This window comes from Nycticebus coucang, chromosome 3 (assembly GCF_027406575.1).
Source record: "Nycticebus coucang isolate mNycCou1 chromosome 3, mNycCou1.pri, whole genome shotgun sequence".
NCBI classification, from domain to species: domain Eukaryota; kingdom Metazoa; phylum Chordata; class Mammalia; order Primates; family Lorisidae; genus Nycticebus; species Nycticebus coucang.
In genome coordinates, this window is record NC_069782.1 from 129,225,054 (window position 1) to 129,248,298 (window position 23,245).

Below are 23,245 nucleotides of genomic sequence, written 5' to 3' on the forward strand. Positions count from 1 at the left end.
AGAGTCTCAAGCAGTCACCCTGGCTAGAGTGCCATGGCATCACAGTTCATAGCAACCTCCAACTTGGGCTCAAACAATCCTCTTGCCTCAGTTTTTGTATTTTTAGTAGAGATGGGGGTCTTGCTTTTGCTCAGGCTGGTCTTGAACTTGTGAGCTCAAGCTATCCACTTGCCTCAGCCTCCCAGAGGGCTAGGATTATAGGTGTGAGCCACTGCCCCTGGCTTCTACCTTAGTTTTAAAGAATCTTTTTTTTTTTTTTTTGTAGAGACAGAGTCTCACTGTACCGCCCTCAGTAGAGTGCCATGACTTCACACAGCTCACAGCAACCTCTAACTCTTGGGCTTACGCGATTCTCTTGCCTCAGCCTCCCAAGCAGCTGGGACTACAGGCGCCCGCCACAACACCCAGCTATTTTTTTGTTGCAGTTTGGCCAGGGCTGTGTTTGAACCCACCACCCTCAGCATATGGGGCCAGCGCCCTACTCACTGAGCCATAGGCACCACCCAGTTTTAAAGAATCTTAAGAAGACACTAAAGGCCAACCTGAGATCATTATCTCAATGCAAAATTCTATAATATCTCATCATTTCCCTCAGCCAATTGGGGATTTAGAAGGAGGAATGAGCACTATTCTACTTCAGCTCAAGTAGTTAGTTCCCAGGATTCTCCTTACCTTTGCTGAGAGAATACCAGGAAGCCCCATTGGTGATGCCGTCTGGGAAGTAATCCCCACAGTTCCACCCTTGGTGCATCCATCCATGTGCATAGGAGTACACCTTGGCCAGCTAGAGGAAAAGCAGGCAGAAAATGACCTTGAGTTTTTCCAACTCAGAGGGCAAAGCTCCTACTCAGAACTTGGGTAAAGCCAAGAAGCCCTGCTAATATATTAATATATAATACATATAATATATATGCTAATATAATACATATTAATATTAGTACAAATGGCTGGTTATTTGGTTCAGTGAAAGAAAATATGATCAGGGATAGAGTGACATTATGTGTGCATGTGTGGTATGTGGGCAAGTGTGTGTGTAGACAGCGTGTATGTGGGCAAGCGTGTGTGTGTGGGGGTAGACTGGAATCAGGAGATCTGTACTCTGAATTTTTTCACTGCCTAAGTTTCTTCCTGTGCAACATGAAGGGTGGCAGTGGATGATATAGAAGGTCCCTTCTAGTTGCACCTTTTCTAGTTAAGTTTTGTAAATCAAAGAGCAGGTAAGGCAGGAAAAGTACTGTGCGTTGGGGGGTGCGAGGTGTGTGCTGGAGGGACAGCATCTATAATTTTCATAGATTTCTGTAATATACAAATCTATAATTTTCATTCATTACTATAACAGTGGAAAAAGTAAGATTAATGGAGAAGAAAATATAACAATGAACTTGCTTTGCAAAGCAACAACTACTGCTAGTCTTTATGTAGTTCGTTAATTGATGAACTGATAGTTATATTATTCATATTATATCATTATATTATATATTAATGTATCAGTATGTAATGATATTAGTATATAATGAAATAACATTGTTTTATGATTTAGCTTATATATTTTATTATAGAATTATAAATTTATTGTATTATAAATTGTTATATATTTACATATAATCATAAAATAAATGTTGATATATTAACTTCATTCTATTGTTTTGAACAATTATTTAAACCTTTTAAATAAACCTAGCCCATTTTCATTAATATGGATATAGTATCATAAAATTATAAATTAGACCCCTCCCCAAATTCACTTTTAATGCCATTAGTCTTTTGGTTTATATACACATTTTTTTTCACTGGATGGAGGCAACTTATAGTTTTGGTACGTGCTTGTCATTAGCTCACATATTTTTTTTTTTTTTTTGTAGAGACAGAGTCTCACTGTACCGCCCTCGGGTAGAGTGCCGTGGCGTCACACGGCTCACAGCAACCTCTAACTCTTGGGCTTAAGCGATTCTCTTGCCTCAGCCTCCCGAGCAGCTGGGACTACAGGCGCCCGCCACAACGCCCGGCTATTTTTTGTTGCAGTTTGGCCGAGGCCGGGTTTGAACCCGCCACCCTCGGCACATGGGGCCGGCGCCCTACTCACTGAGCCACAGGCGCCGCCCAGCTCACATATTTTTTGCATTGTGGCAATTATACTATAAAACTTTCCTTTTTATTTATTTTTTCATGAATTTATAGCTTATCCCTCAAAACAAAATGTAATTTACTAGTCTATAAGCTCCTTGCAGCGGGCAGTGGACTTGTAGCTAGCAGGGTCCTGCGCTACTGACCTGAAGCTCATCTCCTGAGCTTCAGGGTCCCCTGGCAGGACAAGCAACCATCTGCATACCTTCTGGAAAAGCTTATCATCAGGGGTGGGGGTGTTGGCAGTGCTGCGGAAGCCTCGGACCCGGTGCTCAAGGGACTTGTCGTATGGGTAATTGGCCACCACTGCCCCTCCATGGAGGTTGGCCGAAAGGACAAAGTTGAAGGAGTGCATCCACTGGATCACCGCCTGTGTCTCGGGTTCCACCTGGGAGGAGAGGAGAGGATAGCAGAGAAAGAGCAACTCAAGTACCAAATGCCCCTTGAAATAGACCTTTCAGGAAGTAGCCTGCAGATACAGAATATCTGGCTGCAACCAAGTCCTACCAGATATGAGGAGTGTAGGTCAAGAAATTCTAACCTTGGCTCGGTGCCTGTGGCTCAAGCAGCTAAGGCGCCAGTCACATACACCTGGGCTGGCGGGTTCCAATCCAGCCCATGCCCGCCAAACAACAAAGACGCCTGCAACCAAAAAATAGCCAGGCGTTGTGGCAGGCGCCTGTAGTCCCAGCTACTGGGGAGGCGGAGGCAGGAGAATGGCTTGAGCCCAGGAATTGGAGGTTGCTGTGAGCTGTGATGCCATAGCACTCTACCCAGGGTGACAGCTTGAGGCTCTGTCTCAAAAAAAAAAAAGAAAGAAATTCTAACCTTTGGATTGATAGTTTCAACAGCTGGGGTATAAAACCTTTTACTAATTCCTTATATATACAAAATAGGCCAAAAGAGAGCTTTTAAGGCAGTGAAAGTCTTCTTATGATGGTGGTTACCTGTCATCTCACATTTGTCCAAAACCATAGTGTGTCCAACTTTGAGAAAGTGCTAATGTAAACTGTGGACTTTGAGTGATAATGATGAGTCCATGTAGGTTCATTGACAGCAACAAAAGTACCGCTCTGGTGTGGGATATGAAAGAGGGGCAAATATATGCCCTTCTGTACTTTTTGTCCAATTTTGCTATGAACCTAAATTTACTCTAAAAATATAAAGTCTATTGAGAGAGAGAGAAGGAGAAAGAGAAGTTCTGTGTGAAGAGGGATGCAATGATTGAGTCCTCAGAGCCCTAGCTTGGCTGCTCTCTGGACCATAGGAAAGGATTTCTCAGTTTGCCCACTGTTCCATGGGCACCTTATAAGGCACCTTTGCAGACATTAGGGCGCCAATGCTGGTTTACAACAATGGTTTTCCAACCCCTCTCCTTCCCCAACACATCTGCTGCAATGTGGACATGTGGAGCACATTCCTGTGGTCATATGGAAGTATCACAGTTTAGACATACGAGCAAATGGGCCAGTCTTGGTAGGGAAATTCCTCCCTCTCCGTTGCATATCATATTGCTAGTAAGTGGAAGTATTCTAAAGAAAGCCTTGAATCCACGTGGACTTACAGTATGAGTAAATAATTTACTGGCTTCAGTGTCCTTGTCTCAGGATGGACGTGCTTAGAGATTATGTGGCATTAATATGCTAATGATCCTCCTGGACTGAGGGTTAGCTCTGAAGGCCCCATATTTCCCAACTCCGGGGGACTGGATGAACAGGGTTGAGTCTCACTCAATCAGAATGGATATAATACCAAGGGTACAAGTCCTGGTCTGTGACCAGGGCTCAGATTCTTTTTTTTTTTTTAATTGAGACAGAGTTTCACTTTGTCACCCTCAGTAGAGTGCTATGATGTCATAGCTCACAGCAACCTCAAACTCTTGGGCTCAAAGCAATCTTCTGCCTCAGCCTCCCTAGTAGCTGGGACTATAGATGCCTACCACAACACCCAGCTATTTTTATTATTATTATTATTTTTTTTTTTTAGCAAGCCTGGGCCAGGTTCAAACACACTAGCCTTGGACACATAGCCAGTGCCCTAACCACCGAGCTACAGGCGCCCAGTGGGCTCAGATTCTTTGAAGCAGTCCTGTTTTCATGTCCTAAACCTCTGCCTGTTAGAACAAAGGCAGCTTCTCACTGCTCCTCTTCCTCAAGGCTTTTCCATCAAAAACTAAAGCAACTTCTTGTCTTTTTTCTTCTAAGATTTAGAGGACTAAATGGAAACCTAATTATTATTGACTCAATTCCCTTATTTTACTTAGGGAAATAAGTTTAATAAATCAGAACATTCTTTGGGCTGGATATGCTGATTAGTACCAAATTATTTTTGACTCATTATTTAATTGAGCCAAGGAAGATAGCTGCTATCAGAAATCTAAAACAGAGAAAAACCCAGAATATTCTGTCTATGAAACTCCCAATTTAAAGGTTTACGCTTGCTTTACTTTTTTGTCCCCTGGTCTCTATGTTTAGCTATTCACAAATAGAACATTTAGAACTATCCCACACAGTATAAAAATCAGGGGTGGCAGTGATGTTCCAAGGATGACAGTAGTTATTCCCAGGAGCAGGCCCACCACAGGATGAAACCAATTACATTACCAAAGGGTGACTGTACAGGCTCCTGGACGGTAAGGTAAGGAGCATAGAATGGGACTGGGTAAGAAGGGGGCACAGTAGTCAAGGCTCATATAGAAAGGAAGAGAATAAACTAAATGTTAGATTCCCTGAACCTCTTTCTGCAGTCAAATGTCCTACCCTTAAGCTACAGCGCCTGGCCAAACCTCCTTCTATATTTAATTAATGAATATACAGTTCATCATGCGTAAGAGAGACTTCTCTGTAGGATGCTAGAGTTCTCTATCCATGGCCTCCGGTAGCAGAAAGAATGCTGGGATAAGAATCAGAAGGCATGAGTTTTAATCCTGATCCCATCTATTACTAGCTATGTGAACTTAAATTATTTTATATTTAGTGTAATAGCTATAAAACAGAGATGGCTAACATTGCCTGATGCCTTCATGCATTCACCACACAGTATTATTATGATGATCAACAGAATTTTGCTGGGCTGGCACAGTGGCTAACACCTATAATCCGAGAACTTTGCCTCAGGTGGGAGGATCATTTTAGGCCGGGAGTCTGGGCAACATAGTTAGACCTTATCTCTTAAAAAAAATAAAATTAGGCTGGGCACAGTGGCTCATGCCTGTAATCCCAGCACTCTTGGAGGCCAAGGCAGGTGGATTGCCTGAGCTCAGGAGTTAGAGACCAGCCTGAGCAAGAGTGAGACCCCATGTATAAAAATAGGCAGCCGTTGTGGTGGGCACCTACAGTCCCAGCTACTCAGGAGGCTGAGGCAAAAGAATCACTTGAGCCCAAGAGTTTGGGGTTGCTGTGAGCTGTGATGCCATGGTACTCTACCAGGGCAACAAAGTGAGAGTCTGTCTCAAAAAATAAAATAAAATAAAAAATTAGCCGGGCATGGTGGTATGAGTCTGTAGTTTAGCTACTCAGGAGGCTGAGGTAGAAGAAAGGCTACAGTGAGCTATGATTGTGCCACTGCAGTCTAACCTAGGTGACAGGGTGAGACCCTATCTCTAAAAACACAGCAACAAAAACTTGTTGCTGGTGACCATAGCTACAGTGAGCTATGATTGTGCCACTGCAGTCTAACCTAGGTGACAGAGTGAGACCCTATCTCTAAAAACACAGCAACAAAAACTTGTTAAGTACAGTGCAACTGAATGATACTGCTTTAACCTTCTTTTGCTATCATGGCCATTAACATCAAACATTTAGTGAGCTTATGCTCCACAGAGGATGATACCCTGGGGTAAGAAACAAATACAAAGAAGCTTAAAATACAGTTAGGATTTCTCTAGACAGATTAACATGGAGTAGAGTTGATGCATAATTCTTCCTTGTTTGGTTGATGTGATGATTGCTTACCAATCTTTCTGCAAGAAATTCCAAATGCTGATCTATCTCCTTTTGTTTGCAAATTTCATCTCCTACCTGACTCTTCCAGTTGTCTGGCAGGGGCAAGTGGTGGTTGGGACCTCCATGCTTCTCATTGTAGTAGACGTAGGTATTGAGGTCGGGGAAGTTGCGGTTCAGGTCCACTCCATTTGCATTGTTCCTGCCAACCAGATACCCTGGCTCATTTGGGCCCTAGTGGGAAATGAAGAAAAATGAAGGTTTCAGACTAAATCTTATATTTGAAGAACACTATATTGTTGTTTTTACATATTAGTATATTTTATCAAATGATTTAGAATTTTCTTTTCTTTCTTTCTTTCTTTCTTTTTTTTTTTTTTGAGACAGAGTCTCACTATGTTGCCCTGGGTAGAGTGCCGTTGCGTCATAGTTCACAGCAACCTCAAACTCTTGGGCTTAAGCAATTCTCTTGCCTCAGCCTTCCATGTAGCTGGGACTACAGGCGCCCGCCACAATGCTTGGCTACTTTTTGTTGCAGTTATCATTGTTGTTTTAGCTGGCTTGGGCCCAGGTTCGAACCTGTAGCCTCCGGGTGTATGTGGCTGGCACCCTACCTGCTGTGCTATGGGCACCTAACCAGCATTTTCTTCTTTAACTTATCGCAAGTCCCCAGTGGTACAGTTCAAGTTTCCCTGCAGACCATGTGCTACAGGTGGAGATCCCCTGAGAAGCTCTACAAGAAAGTGTTTCAGGTGCCGCACCCCCGGCATCAAGCCGTGGCGGGATGGCTCTGTCCGCGTTGTAAAAACTGTGGTAAGGCGGTGGGTGCTCCTCGGAGCGTTGCCCCCAGTCCCCCTGGCTTGCGACAGCAGCGCATAAGTTGCCTAGCATGCCTTTTAGTGAACGTAGGAAGTCATGAGGTGCGGCATAAAAGCCTAAGAAACTTTTACCCTGAAACCTGTCTGTTCAGTTGAATGACTGATTATTGCCTGATTGTTTTGAGAAACTGAGAATAAACACAGTGACTTACTGATCCACAATTAAACACAGCAAGTATGGCTGTGCCGGGCTCAGTGGCTCCAAGAGAGCCTGTACAACAGCACGTCCCCACCATAAATGTCAGTGAATTGAAATAGTACATCGAGAGAATGCAGGCACGGCAAACAGGATGTTCCAACATGACACCTCCTGCAGTAAAACTTTACTTAGAAAAACATCTGACTTCACTAATTAAGTAAAACTTTACTTAGAAAAATGTCTTACTTCACTAATTTTCATATGTAACACAAATCAATAGAGTAGTTTAATGTTTAACAAGCAATTAACTATAAATCAAAATATAGTTACTAATTAGAGTAAAAATATATAGAAGTAGTCAAACATTATACATAAAAGAATATGTTCAGCTGTTTTTAAAAGAGATCATAAGAAACTGAGACCAATTAAAGAACTAAGAGAAGTTACAAGCCTTGACATTCCTAGATAAGGGGAAGCAACCAGGTGTTACTAATGAAACCACTTCTTTAGAACAAAAACCTTAAAAATATACAGTACATCAAAAGAATGTAAATACCATAAACAAGATGTTTCCAACCTGATATCCACCCACCCTTTCCCCCTATCTCTAACCTTGTCTTTCCTAACCTCACTTTCAATATAGTTTAGTTTTCATACAATATCCTTTTATTTCTCATGTTTCCTTCACACTTTAATCACTTATATGATTCATAATACACCTCTAATCATAACAACTATATATAATCATGAAACTAAAAACTATGAAGGAAAGTAGTGTTGTATGTTAAAAAAACACATTCAACTTTAGATAATGGAAGCTGAAAAGTAACTGCTGCTTATCAGCTACCTCACAGCTGCCATTTGTTCCCCCTTGCGGGCAAAACACTGTGTAAGATAGATGGTTGAATGCTTACATTTGTAAGACAAGATAAGAACTTGTGACCACCTGCAAGTCATAAAAATGTCTTTTGTGATTTGTAATGCTTTGTCAAAAATGTATAAAAGACACTCTTAAAATTCAGTAAAGTTGCAGCTACTTTCATCATCACTTGTGGTGTCTAGTAGTCTGTCAAAATCATCCTGCGTCGACCTTCCAATCAACCTGTAACGTTCGCCCTGAAAAACCCTCAGACTGAGACTCATTCGACTGGCGGTCCGCGACAGCTGGCGCCCTCGAACAGGGACCTGAAGGACAGGTGATCTTTCTTTTTCTTTCTTTCCTCTCTTTTCAGATTGAAGGCGACTCTCACCAGGGAGCTCGAGTCCCGCCGGTAAAGGCTGACCGGTTAAGTGTGAGTAATCAACAGGTACCATGAGGCACGCATTGATCAAAGAGGAACGTATATTCAGTGTCATGTTACAGCATTTGTTAGTTAAAAATGGGTTCAATGTGTCCCTCAAACGGTTGGAGGAGCTTATACATTTTCTTATTAAGCAAGGTGCGGAGGAGCCGTACCAAGACTTTATTTCAAGGCTGGAAGAAGCCATTAACAGAATGCTCCCCCCGTCTGAGGGCACATCACTGTTGCTCAAACAGTTAGAAGCATGCATGGATGCCTCACCAGCTATAGCCCAGGGTATGGCTTATGCTGCAGCAATGCAAGGGCAGAAATTTAGCTCATATGTGAAAAACTCCTTCAATAAAGGAGGCAAGGGGCCAACAGCTCCTACTAACACTTGCTACAATTGTGGCAAGCCAGGACATATGCAGAAGGACTGTAAACAGTCCCATGCCAATAAGCCGAGGGGGGACCCACCCGGCTTATGCCCTCGCTGTAAGAAGGGCAGACATTGGAAAAATAAATGTAAATCAAAATTTCATAAGGATGGAACCCCCTTGAATGACAAGGGTGACACTGATCCTGAGGATCAGGACGTACGAAGATCAAAAAACTAGTAAAAGGGGCATTCTCCCAGCCCAAGCCCCAAGGGAGAGCAGGCTGTAGCTTGTAAAACACAGCCCTCATCTACTTTGAATCCTCAAGCCCCTGAATTTACTATTCATGACCTTTCACGGGGCACGCCTGAGAGTGCAGGTTTAAATTTAGCAAGTGAAAAGAATGTCTTATTATCCAAATGGGACGGTGTTACTTTAATCCCCACTGCAGTAAAAGGGCAACTCTTGCCGGGGACAGTTGAAATTATAATTGGTAAAAGTTCAAATTATACTAAAAACTTTGAAGTTATTCCAGGAGTAGTTAACTCAGATTCAGAAAAGACAACGCAGAAAAAGACGCCAACGGCTGCTGCAAGATCTCACCCGCCGCTTAGAGAAAATGAAAGTACACTCGCCGATAGCAAACAAAACCACCGGCACCCGGCACATTTCCACTAACTCCAAGACGGCTGAAAAGACCCAGCGGGGAAGGAAGCTGAGGGCCCCCCTGCCCTTCGTGGGGCGGGCCTGCCTCCCAAGTGTTACAGCCCCCAGACAGCAGCACTGACGAAATCCCAAGGGTAAAGTTTAAAACCTTTATTATTGACTCTTTACCACTAGTAATTTATATAAATAAGAAAAATATTTTTACAAACTGAATCTTTGTCAACGGATAAAATTCTTGTCTTTTAAACCTTCTAATTATCAGTTTAGCTGAGTAAATAAGTAACTTCATGGTAAACTGGAATCCTGTTTGATGGAAAGTGAGTTTTTGAGAGTAAGAGAAATTAAACAGAAAGGAGAATAACATTGTGTAAAGAAAGAATCTTGTGTGATAAATTTTGTCCTGAAGCAGAATAGTTATGTAAGAAAGTAAAAGACAGAACAAAAGTTCAAGAAAGTTTAGAATGTTTGTAGATGGTCTGTGCAAGTTAAATGAAACTCATAAAAGAGAATTTGTGAAAGAATTTACATGTAATCCAGTTAACTATGTATTTCCTTTAAAATCTTTTAACTTGTAAAAATAACCAATTGTATTGCTTCTTCTGGTATATTTCATGTAAATAATAGATTGCTGAATGTTATGTTAATTGTAAAAAAAACCTTCATATGTAATGTTACCTGTTGATTTACAAGATAATCCTTGGTATGATAATTCTGCCTTACAAGTCCTACACACTGTTAATGAATTAATTAGACCTAAAAGATTTATAGCAGCATTAATTTTAGGAATTTTAGCTTTAATCTCTATAGTCACTACATTTGCTGTGGCTACAACTGCCTTGGTACAAAAAATACATACGGCTCACTTTGTCAACTCTTTAAGCAATAACATTACTCTCGCCTTAATGACTCAAGCCAGCATAGATAATAAACTTGAAGCAAAACTTAACATCTTAGAAGAAGTAGTCTTAGCCCTAGGACAAGATATAAAGTTCATACAACATAAACTTCAAACTAGATGTCACTCTGCTTTTCCAGCTATCTGTGTCACTCCTCTACCTTATAACCTCTCCACCTCTTGGAACAAAACAAAGGCACATTTACAAGGTGTGTGGAAGGATAATGATATTACACATGACTTACATACCCTTCAAAAGGATATCACTGCCATCAGTGAAGCTCATCTACCTAGTACATCTCTCGATGCTCTGGCTCAATCACTCTCTGACAATCTTAAGTCTTTAAATCCTATATCTTGGATTCAGTACATTGTGTTTATTGTTATTATTGGATGCCTGATATTCTGTGTTATTTTACTGTTACCTTGTCTCCTTCGTTGTGTCTTTTCCTCCTTAAAGGCTGTTCGCCAAGACCTCTTTGAACTACGTTTCATTAACAAAAAAGGGGGAAATGCCGCACCCCCGGCATCAAGCCGTGGCGGGATGGCTCTGTCCGCGTTGTAAAAACTGTGGTAAGGCGGTGGGTGCTCCTCGGAGCGTTGCCCCCAGTCCCCCTGGCTTGCGACAGCAGCGCATAAGTTGCCTAGCATGCCTTTTAGTGAACGTAGGAAGTCATGAGGTGCGGCATAAAAGCCTAAGAAACTTTTACCCTGAAACCTGTCTGTTCAGTTGAATGACTGATTATTGCCTGATTGTTTTGAGAAACTGAGAATAAACACAGTGACTTACTGATCCACAATTAAACACAGCAAGTATGGCTGTGCCGGGCTCAGTGGCTCCAAGAGAGCCTGTACAACAGCACGTCCCCACCATAAATGTCAGTGAATTGAAATAGTACATCGAGAGAATGCAGGCACGGCAAACAGGATGTTCCAACATGACACCTCCTGCAGTAAAACTTTACTTAGAAAAACATCTGACTTCACTAATTAAGTAAAACTTTACTTAGAAAAATGTCTTACTTCACTAATTTTCATATGTAACACAAATCAATAGAGTAGTTTAATGTTTAACAAGCAATTAACTATAAATCAAAATATAGTTACTAATTAGAGTAAAAATATATAGAAGTAGTCAAACATTATACATAAAAGAATATGTTCAGCTGTTTTTAAAAGAGATCATAAGAAACTGAGACCAATTAAAGAACTAAGAGAAGTTACAAGCCTTGACATTCCTAGATAAGGGGAAGCAACCAGGTGTTACTAATGAAACCACTTCTTTAGAACAAAAACTTTAAAAATATACAGTACATCAAAAGAATGTAAATACCATAAACAAGATGTTTCCAACCTGATATCCACCCACCCTTTCCCCCTATCTCTAACCTTGTCTTTCCTAACCTCACTTTCAATATAGTTTAGTTTTCATACAATATCCTTTTATTTCTCATGTTTCCTTCACACTTTAATCACTTATATGATTCATAATACACCTCTAATCATAACAACTATATATAATCATGAAACTAAAAACTATGAAGGAAAGTAGTGTTGTATGTTAAAAAAACACATTCAACTTTAGATAATGGAAGCTGAAAAGTAACTGCTGCTTATCAGCTACCTCACAGCTGCCATTTGTTCCCCCTTGCGGGCAAAACACTGTGTAAGATAGATGGTTGAATGCTTACATTTGTAAGACAAGATAAGAACTTGTGACCACCTGCAAGTCATAAAAATGTCTTTTGTGATTTGTAATGCTTTGTCAAAAATGTATAAAAGACACTCTTAAAATTCAGTAAAGTTGCAGCTACTTTCATCATCACTTGTGGTGTCTAGTAGTCTGTCAAAATCATCCTGCGTCGACCTTCCAATCAACCTGTAACGTTCGCCCTGAAAAACCCTCAGACTGAGACTCATTCGACTGGCGGTCCGCGACATTCAGGTTAATGGGATCCCCAATTTTTTTTTTTTTTGAAACAGAGTCTCACTGTGTCTCCCTGGGTAGAGTGCTGTGGCATCACAGCTCACAGCAACCTCAAACTCTTGGGCTCAACGATTCTCTTGCCTCAGCCTCCCAAGTAGCTGGGACTACAGGCACCCACCACAACGCCCAGCTATTTTTTGGTTGTAGTTGTCATTGTTGCTTAGCAGGCCCAGGCTTGGTTCAAACCCGCCACCCTACATGTATGTGGCCGGCGCCCTGCTGACTGAGCTACAGGCATCGCAATTTTTTTTACAAACACCTTTATGGAGATATAATTTACATACCATAAAATTCATTCATTTTAAATTTATAATTTAATGATTTTAGCATGCCAGAGTTGTATAACTGTCATCACAATCTAATTTCAGAACATTTTTATCACCTTCATTTTTACCCCAGGCCCAGGTAGTCATTTCTGTCTCCACTGCTTTGCCTTTTCTGGACACATCCTATGAGATGTTATATGTTCTTTTGTGGTTATTGTTTTCAACAGGTGTATTTTTGAGGTTCACCCACGTTGTAGCATGTATCAATACTTTATTCCTTTTGATTGCCGAGTAGTTCAATTATCTGTATTTCCCACCTTTTGTTTATCCATTTACCAGTTGATGGACTGTATTTGTTTCCTAAGGCTGCTGTAACATTCACAACAATCAGGTGGCGTATAATAACAGAAATTTATTCTCTCACGCATGTGAAAGCTTCGAGTCTGATATCAAGGTGTCGGCAAGGCCATGCTCTCTGAGATCTCTCTGTCTCTCTCAGCTTCTGGTTGGTGGAGGCCAACCTCGGGTTCCTCGGCTTATAGATGCAGCCCTCTAGTTTCTGCCTCCATTTTCACACAGCCTTCTCCCCAGAGTATGTGTCTCCATTTATGATTTCTTTCTTTCTTTTTTTTTTTTTTGAGACAGAGTCTCACTTTGTCGCCCTCAATAGAATGCTGTGGCGTCATAGCTCACAGCAACCTCAAACTCTTGGGTTTAAGGGATTTCTCTTGCCTCAGCCTCCCCAGTAGCTGGGACTACAGGTGCCTGCCACAATGCCCCACTATTTTTGTTGTTGTTGTTGTTGTCACTGTTGTTTAGCAGGCCCGGGCCAGGTTTGAACCTGCCAGCCCCAGTGTATGTGACTGGCGCCCTAACCACTAAGCTACAGGCACTGAGCCAGCAGTGTAACATCTTTAAGTCTCTTTAACTCTGACTTTTGGCCTCTCTCTTCTACATTTAAGGACACTTGTGAATGATTACACTGAGCCCACCCAAATAATCCAGGATACTTTAAGGTCAACTGATTAGCAATGTTACCTCCATCTGCAACCCCAACTTCCCCTGGCCAAGTAACATAACACATTCATAAGTTCTGGAGATTAGTACATGGTCATACCTGGGGGGCAGAGGGCCATTATTCTGCCTACCTATGACTCAGGTGGCCAGGCAGGTGTTTCCTGCACAGCCCCACAGGCAGGTTTCTTCTGGCCATGGTAAGTAGCTCTGGGAGTTCGAGAACCTGATGGGTCCTCTTTTGGGTTCAGTTCAAGATGTGCTCCCTCTGAACAAGAATGCAGCAGGTGAGTAGAGGTGACCAGCTTCCCAGAGATGGCTCTAAGGTCTGGTGGGTTGGCAGGGCTTCTCTACTCCCTCCCACTCCACCTATTGGAAATATGTGGGCAGGACCAGGCCAGTCCTCCAGCTTCCCCACGGCAATACAGGACAGGGCTAACAGAAGCAAAGCAGCCAGGCTGGGATTCTCCCCAACACCTCTTTCCAATTTTTCTGCTCTTTGAAAACCTGTGGTGCTGATACCCAGTCATAAAAGAGAGCCATTGATTTAAAATTAGGCACATTGAAATTTTGAAGTTATGTTAAAAAACAAAACAAAAAGCCCATAAACATTTGTCCTTATCTATCCCATTGCAAATATAACTCTAAAATAAAGAATGGAAAGGCTGATTACTATGCTGGTAGAGGGAGAAACTGCAGAAATATGACAATGCATGAAGAATCTAGAGTTAGCCCCTGCCCCCCAGCTCTGTGGAAAGCTGTTCTTGATGTTTTCTCCACAAATGCAAATGAAAATGTTGTGTGGAAGGGAGGAGGGTATTAGGATTTGAAGTGAAAAGTTCAGGAAAGGACATATATTTTGCAATATCCTGTCATGTCTGTTTAGTATTTTTCAGTTTACAAAGTGTTGTCACAGACATTGCCACATTGATCCTCACAATAAAACTGTGAGGTAGGCCGGTGCCTGTGGCTCAGTCAGTAAAGCGCCGGCCCCATATACGGAGGGTGGCGGGTTCAAACCCGGCCCCGGCTGAACTGCAACCAAAATATAGCCGGGCGTTGTGGCGGGCGCCTGTAGTCCCAACTGCTCGGGAGGCTGAGGCAAGAGAATCGCTTAAGCCCAGGAGTTGGAGGTTGCTGTGACCTGTGTGAGGCCACGGCACTCTACCGAGGGCCATAAAGTGAGACTCTGTCTCTACAAAAAAACAAACAAAAAAGAAAACAATAAAACTGTGAGGTCAGGGCAGTGCCTGTGGCTCAGTGGGTAGGGCGCCAGCCCCATATACCGAGGGTGGAGGGTTTGAACCCTGACCCGGCCAAACTGCAACAAAAAAATAGCCGGGCATCGTGGCTGGCGCCTGTAGTCTCAGCTACTGGGGAGGCCGAGGGAAGAGAATCGCCTAAGCCCAGGAGTTGGAGGAGGTTGCTGTGAACTGTGACAACACGGCACTCTACTAAGGGCAATAAAGTGAGACTCTGTCTCTTAAAAAACACACACACACACCAAAAAACCCCCAAAACAAAAAAACTGTGAGGTCAGCTGGAAAGGTGCTGAGGCACTGCAGCTCAGAGGCACCCACGTTTACAGCCTAAAGTGCGACTGGACTGAACGCCAGTCTTCATCCTTTCTTTTTCACATTTCTGTCAGGTTTTTTCCTTCTCAGCCATTTCATCTTTAATTTTTGATACATTTTGGGCTTACATTTACAGTGAGACGGAGAGGGCATGTTGTCTACCGGCTTTTACTTTATTTCCTGGTCTGGCCCTTGTCTCTCCCCGGGACCCGGTACCTGGGCAGCCGCCACCTCGTAGCCGTCCGGGTTCATGGACGGCAGGATGTGGATGCGCGTGTCCTGCACCAGCCGCACGACGCGCTGGTTCCCGCTGCGGAACTCCTCGCACAGGAACTCGGACAGCTGCAGCAGCAGCTCGCGGCCCAGCACCTCGTTGCCGTGCATGTTCCCCACGTACTTGACCTCCGGCTCCACTGCAAGCGGAGAAAGGCACGTGCAGCAAGGGGAAAGGCGGGGAAAGCTCGGAGGGGCCACCCACTCTGAACCTTGCAGGGGGACCTTTCCCCTCTTTCTCCGTAAGGAAGACAAGAACATTTCATGCTTTCCTGGGTCTTTTCCGAAAGTCCGCCAGTCCCTTCCTAACCAAGTGCAGTTATAGAAGTTACAGAAATTCACACCAGGCCAGAGCAGGGGCTCACACCTGTAATCCCAGCACTCTTGAAGGCAGGGCTTGGTAGATTGCTTGAGCTCAGGAGTTTGAGATCAGCCTGACCAAGAGCGAGATCCCGTCTCTAAAACACTAGCCTAGCATGGCGTGGCACCTGTAGTCTCAGCTACTTGGGAGGACGAGGCAAGAGGATGGCTTGAGCCCAAGAGTTTGAGGTTGCTGTGAGCTATGACACCACAGCACTCTACCCAGGGTAACAAAGTGAGACTGTCTCAAAAAAAAAAAAAAATTCACATCAGATCATAACAGTTGCTAATAATCCTAGTTAATGAGTACCAATTATTGAACCCCCACTGTGTACTAGGCATTTCATGTTGATTATTGCTAATTTTACAGGAGCCTGTGAAGTGGGCATTGTTAGCCTCAGGATGAGGGTACCAGGGATGCAGACACTAAGCAACTTACCTGAGGTTGCCCACACCCAGGGGGCATGTTCAGTAACATTTACAGCCACATGATGCTGCTCAAGAGACAAACCTTCCCAGATTAGGATGATTTTTCCCCAAACCTAGGATTATAATAGTTGCTAATCATCCTAGTTGAAAACTTAATTTTCTTAGTGCTTAGGAAACTAAAAAATACCTCTTTCTGATCTGAGAAGGCATCCCAAGGCACAGAACAGGGGGTCTAATGTGTCTTACTCCTTAGGTATCTCTGGACCATGTTAACTGTTCACTTGAGCTGAGAGTTGAGGATCTTAAAAGAGCCTTTGGAATCACTTAAAGAAAATTATTCTTGCCCCGCCCCCTTTTAAAATTATTATTATTTTTTAGACAGGGTCTCATTCTGTTGCCCTGAATAGAGTGCCATGGCATCATCGTAGCTCACAGCAACCTCAAACTCTTGGGCTCAAGTGATCCTTTTGCCTCAGCCTCCCAAGTAGCTGGGATTACAGGTGCTCACCGTAATACCTGGCTAGCTTTTCTATTTTTAGTAAAGACAATGTCTGCCTTTTGCTCAGGCTGGTTTCAAACTCCTGAGCTCAAGCTCCTCCCTCCTCAACCTCCCAGGCTGCGAGGATTTATAGGTGTGAGCCATGGCGCCCAGACTCTTGCCCCCCTTTCAAAAGGAAAGAGAAGGCTCAGCGCCCACACCCCTAGCTTAGTGGTTGGTGCACTGGCAACATGCACCAGGGCTGGTGGGTTTGAACCCAGCCTGGGCCTGCTAAACAACAGCAACAACAACATAGCCGGGCGTTGTGGCAGGAGCCTGTAGTCCCAGCTGCTTGGGAGACTGAGGCAAGAGAATCACTTAAGCCCAAGAGTTTGAGGTTGCTGTGAGCTGTGATGCCACAGTACTCTCCTGAGGGCAACATAGTAAGACTCTGTCTCAAATAAATAAATAAATAAAAATAAAAATAAAAAAGGAAAGAGAAAAAAGCTCTTGTCAAGTGATTTCTTTTCTACCCAACACTTCCCTGATTCTGGACGCCTTCATCTCATCTCCACCCTTCTAGGCCCAGTTCAAATGTCACTCACTCTGTGAAGCCATCTTGGGTTCTCCCCGCCAGGGGTGAGCTTGCTTTCAACTCCCAGGTTTTACCTAATTCTTCCACATGTTTCTTTCTACCCAGGGTGACAAAGTGAGACTGTACTGGACTTGGCCTTAGCAACATGTAATCTTTAATCTTATTTAGGACAAAATGAATTATTACATATCTTTGACTACCTATAGCAGTCTTTTCTAAAAGAATGCCTGTAAGACTCAGGTGGTGAATTTTCCATAAGGTGCATTCTTTAATCTTAGATCGTGCCTTGCTCACTTTCCTTGATGTTAAAATGTCCTTTCTTTTAGAAAGTATCGGGATGGTACATGGCAGGTACTCCTTCATATCCTTATTCCTTTACTTACTACTAATATTTGCAAAATCTATTTTAGTTCCCTTTAATCTCCCTAGCAATTTATTTACTAAATCTTAAAATAAAAACTTCTCTATGAAATCCAAAAATCTGGGAACCACTGCTCTATAGAATCTAGCAGAGTGTCACACACTTAATAGGTGCTCAATATAAAATTCCTTGGCTCTACTTTCAGTATATCCAGAGTATTTCCACTTCTCATAACAATCCCTGCTATCATTTTGATTCAAGCCCCTGAACCTCCATACCTGGATTATTGCAATGAATCTTTCACTTGCTGTCTCTGTGTCCACCCAGCCCTATTAAAGTCTGTTCTCCTGAGTCAGGAGTTGGTAAAAAATTTTCTGTAAAGGGCTAGATAGTAAATCCTTTAGGCTTTGTGGGCTGTATTGTGTCTGTCACAGCTACTCATCCCTTCCAGCAAAAACAGCCACAGGCAAGACAGAAATGAATGGGCACAGCTACATTCCAATGAAATTTCATCTACCCAAACAGGTAGCTGGCCCGTTGGCATTAGTTTGCCAACCCCAGTTGTAAGTGATCTTTAAAAAATTTAAAGGCCAGGCGTGATGGCTCACACCTGTAATCCCAACACTGTGGGAGGCCAAGGCCAGTGAATTACTTGAGTTCAGGAGTTTCAGACCAACCTGAACAATATGGAGACCCCCATCTCTACTAAAATTAGAAAAACTGAGGCAAGAGGATCACTTAAGCCTAAGAGTTTGAGGTTGCTGCGAGCTTTGATGCCACAGAACTCTACTCAAGGCACCACAGTGAGACTCTGTCTAAAAAAAAAAAAATTTAAGTTAGATCATGTCTGTCTTCTCCTTAAAACAAACCCTTCATTGGTTTCTCTTTACTTAAAGTAAAAGCCCAACTCTTTTTTTTTTAATTCCTATTTTTTTCTTTTTTTTTTTTTTATTGTTAAATCATAGCTGTGTACATTAGTGCAATCGCCTGTACCCATTCTAAGATGCACCATAGATGTGGCCCCACCCATTACCCTCCCTCCACCAAAACCTCCTCCCTCCACCAAAACCTCCCCCCTCCCTTCCCCTTCCTTGGCCCTTTCCCCATAGTCTTGTGCTATAGTTGGGTTATAGTCTTCATGTAAGCCCAACTCTTTATCAAGGCCCATAAGGCCCTGCAGGACCTGCTGTTCCCAGGACCCCCAGCCACACGGCTCTGACCTTGTCCCTGGCTCTCCCGTCACTCACTGTGCTGGAGCCACTGGGGCCCCTTGCTTCTCCTCACATGTGCCAAGCACACTTGGGCTCCTGGAATACTGTGCTTACTCTTCCCTCTGCCTGCCATCTTTTCCTCCCCAATATCAACACAGTGTAATCTGTCCTTCAGATCTCTGCTCAGAAACCACCCGGGGGGAAAGCCTTTTCTGAGCACCAGTGACCTGCCCCTCTCTTCCCCATATTCTCCAAGGCATCCCTACCTCATCCAGATTAAGATTTCTCTGTAGTACTTATTTCCATCTCACAGAATACTTACTAATTTAGTTACCCATTCACTGCTGTCTTACCTCACTAGAATTCAGACCCAGGGAGGCAGGGTTTTTGTTTTATTCTTTCCTTCCAGAGTCTACAAAAGTGCTTGTATATTGTAGGTATCAGTATTTGTGGAATTAATGAATGAATGGATGGATGAACAGCTCAAGTTACACGGCTTCAGAGAAAAGAGGGCTCAATGAGGGCTAGTGTTACATGAAGCTTCAAAGAAGGCCTTAAAGGCCTTGAATGCTAGAAAGTACAGGGGCACCAAGAAGGGAGCTGGAGTTGAGGGCTAACCTTATAATCTCCATTAACATCTTCGAGCTTCCACAATGAACATCTGATCTGATTAGAAGCAAGCTTTTTGCTATGTAAGGGCAGCTTCAAAGCAAGGCAATCATCCCCATGTAACCTCATAACCTTCCTTAAGTCCCCCCTATATAATTTTCTTTTGCTTTTTTTTTTGTAGAGACAGAGTCTCACTTTATGGCCCTCGGTAGAGCGCCGTGGCCTCACCCAGCTCACAGCAACCTCCAACTCCTGGGCTTAAGCGATTCTCTTGCCTCAGCCTCCCGAGTAGCTGGGACTACAGGCGCTCACCACAACGCCCGGCTATTTTTTTTTTTGGTTGCAGTTTGGCCGGGGCCGGGTTTGAAGCCGCCACCCTCAGTATATGGGGCCGGCGCCTTACCGACTGAGCCACAGGTGCTGCTTTTGCTTTTTTTTTGAGACAGAGTCTTACTTTGTCACCCTTGGTAGAGTGCCATGGCATCATAGCTCATAGCAACCTCAAATTCTTGGACTCAAGCGATTCTCTTGCCTCAGCCTCCCAAGTAGCTGGGACTACAGGTACCCGCCACAACACTTGGCTATTTTTAGAGATGGGGTCTCACTGTGGCTCAGGCTGCTCTCCAACTTGTGAGCTCAGGCAATCCATCCACCTCGGCCTCCCAGAGTGCTAGCATTATAGGCACGAGCCACCGTGCCCAGCTCCCCTATGTAATTTTCTGAAGCTGCCATGACCAGCTTTTTAAAGCAGGAGAGTGAGATAATGTCAGTATTTAGGAAAATTATTCTGGTATCTGTGTGCCAAATGGAAGTTTCAGAGAGTGGCAGTTAGGGGTCAGGAGACCAGTAAGGAGTTTAGTGCAATAATTTGGGCAGGTCGTGATGGAGTAGGACTAGGGCTGGGGGTAGAGGGATCAGCACAGCATAATCTGTCCTTCAGATTACGGACAGATAGAGGAGCGGAGTAGAGGAGTGGAGAGGTAAAGAGAGATTTGAAGTTGACAGTTTGAGGGAGAAACTGACTTAACTGGAATATCATTTCAGTTGCTCTAAGTAAAGCAGTGAGAAAGTAGGAACAACTTCAGTGTCCATCATGAACAGTTCAATACAATCATGTAATGAGATATTTTGAGATATTTTTTGAGCCAAAAATATCATGATATAGATCTACATTTACAGACACGGATGCTAATCATTAACAGACTATGAAATGGGAAGGGCAGCTGCAGCAATATGATCCCATTTTTATAAAACAATTATGAGTGCTTGTGTGATGGGGGTTAAATATGCATAGAAAAAAGTCTGGAAGGATGCACATCAGTATGTTAACAATGGTTATCTCTGAGTGGTGGGATTTGGCGTGAGTTTTATTATTTTTCCTGATCCAATTTCTATTTTTTAATCCAAACATAAATTGTTTTTTTTTTTTTTTTTAAATCCTTTTATTACTCTTTTTTAACAAACGGCCCCAGGGATAGGGGACCAGGGAAAGGGGGAGGAGGGGAAGTGAGGCCCCAGCCCCACAACCCCTCCCCACCCACCCCTTCATAAATTGTTTTTTAAAAAAATTTTGAGACAGAGTCTCACTATGTCACCCTCGGTAGAATACTATGGCATTACAACTCACAGAAACCTCAAACTCTTGGGCTTAAGGGATTCTCTTGCCTCAGCCTCCCAAGTAGCTAGGACTACAGGTGCCCGCCACAACGCCTGGCTTTTGTTGTTGTTGTTGCAATTTGTCATTATTGTTTTAGCTGGCCTGGGTTGGGTTCGAACCTGCTGGCCTTGGTGTATGTGGCTGGCACCGTAACCACTGTGCTATGGGCACCGAGGCTAAATTGCTTTTTGAGACGGAGTCTCACTTTGTCACCCTCAGTAGAGTGCTGTGGCATCATAGCTCACAGCAACCTCAAACTCTTGGACTCAAGTGATTCTCAGCCTCCCAAGTAGCTGGGACTATAGGTACCTGCCACAACACCTGGCTATTTTTAGAGATGGGGTCTCACTGTGGCTCAGGCTGATCTCAAACCTGTGAGCTTAGGCATTGCACCTGCCTTGGCCTCCCAGAGTGTTAAGACTACAGGCGTGAGCCACTGCCTGGCGCTCAGCCCATTAATTGCTTTTATAAGAGAAACAAACTAACAAAAAAGAATCTAGCCAGGAAGGCTACGTTAACCAGGGTGATGAAAATGTGTCAAACGGTCTATGAAACTAGTGTATGGTGCCCCCATGATCACATTAATGTACACAGCTATGATTTAATAAAAAAAAAAAAAAAAAAGGAATCTAGTAAGTAAAACTAATATCCCAGCCCTCAAACTCCCTCTAGGATACTACACTGTCACTTTGAAAGAGATGTCTCCAAACATTTCTAAATTTCCTGGCAAAACTAGAAGGGCTAACTGTTTCTCCTCAAGTCTTCAGAGCCATTGGATTGTGAAAGAATCAATATTAGTATCAAGGGGAAAAGAAGATACTAATCAATATTAGTATCGAGGCAGGGAAGGAAGGGAATGGGACCCAAGAAGGGAAGAAAACTCGACCTTTACCATTAAGGTTTTGATCAAACAGAACCCCAAAAGGAGGGGGAGGCTGGAACCTAAATTGGGGTTGTGCCGCTTGCCTGTAAATCCTCAGGGGCAGTTTGAGGGCTAAGAAGGAAATGCTTAGCCAGGCTGAGAAAGTGCGGACTGGCTAGGTGAGGGGTTGCTCAGACCTCCCCAGAAACCACCCTCATAAGGGAGGACCCGCCCCAGCAACTGCTCGGGACTTACAGGGCTCATGGATTCCAGGGTAGTCACTGATTTCCAGCACATAGAGGTGTCTCCCCTGCACGCTGCGCCCGACGCTGTAGACCCGCGTGATTTGGGGGCATTCGTTGCGCACCTTGTAGAGCGTTCGGACAAGGTCATCATAGCGGTGGTGGCGAAAGGTTACCGGGGCAACCACCTTGAAGAGAAAGAGGAGGCGGAGGAAGACTGAGAGCAGCTCTGACATCTTCTGGGCTTTTCCAAAGAGAGTCGCTGCAATGCGCTCCACCTCTCCAAACAGCCTGGCCTCTTCACCTGCCTGGAAGTCCCAGGGGCCTACAACCAGCTCGCTTCCTAGTTCCCCACCAGGAAACACCAGCGTGACAGCGCCTGGAAGGACGTTCAGAACTGTTCCTCCAGAAGTTGGAAATTATTCATGTAGCTCTGGAATAGTCATTCCTCTCGCTCATTTCTCTTCTTCTCCTAACCAAGAAAAACCTTTGGAAAGGTTTTGCATTTCCCCAGACCAGTAGTTTCACTGACTCTGGTTTACTGGTTAACTGAACTGTAAACAGGCTTCAATAAATACCTTATTTTAACCCTCTGACTTCCAGAGAATTTTAAGGAATTTGGCCTGCTCCTGTTCCCTTTATTACAACTTACAAAAAGGGCTCTCTGTCCCTTTTCATTCATCCTACATGCTGTGCCAGACTATTTTTCTGAAGCACAGCACTGTCTTGACCTTTTTTCCCTTAAAAATCTTTCATCAGGCTAGGTGCCTATAGCTTAGTGGTTACAGCACTGGCCACATACACCGAGGGTGACGGGTTTGAACCCAGACTGTGCCAGCTAAACAACAAAACTGACAACTGCAACAAAAATTATCCGGGCGTTGTGGCAGGCGCCTGTAGTCCCAGCTACTTGGGAGGCTGAGGCAAGAGAATCACTTAATCCCAAGAGTTTGAGGTTGCTGTGAGATATGATGCCACCTCACTCTACTGAGGGCAACATAATGAGACTCTGTCTCAAAAAAAAAAA

At 43.6% G+C, this 23,245-nt stretch overlaps 1 protein-coding gene across 2 annotated transcripts in view; it reads right to left on the minus strand.

Moving 5' to 3' along the window:
• The window catches only part of CPN1 (carboxypeptidase N subunit 1), a 40,486-nt gene extending 17,749 nt beyond the window's left edge, over positions 1-22,737 (minus strand). For both annotated transcript variants that reach the window (XM_053585429.1, XM_053585430.1), the window contains exons 1-5: positions 22,232-22,737; positions 15,358-15,554; positions 6,144-6,299; positions 2,330-2,512; positions 673-784 (exon numbers count right to left, since the gene is read on the minus strand). In XM_053585429.1, coding sequence (XP_053441404.1) covers positions 673-784; positions 2,330-2,512; positions 6,144-6,299; positions 15,358-15,554; positions 22,232-22,454 — 871 coding nt within the window. In that variant the 5' untranslated portion in view covers positions 22,455-22,737. The remainder of the gene's footprint in view (positions 1-672; positions 785-2,329; positions 2,513-6,143; positions 6,300-15,357; positions 15,555-22,231) is intronic.
• Between the last annotated feature and the right edge of the window lie 508 nt (positions 22,738-23,245).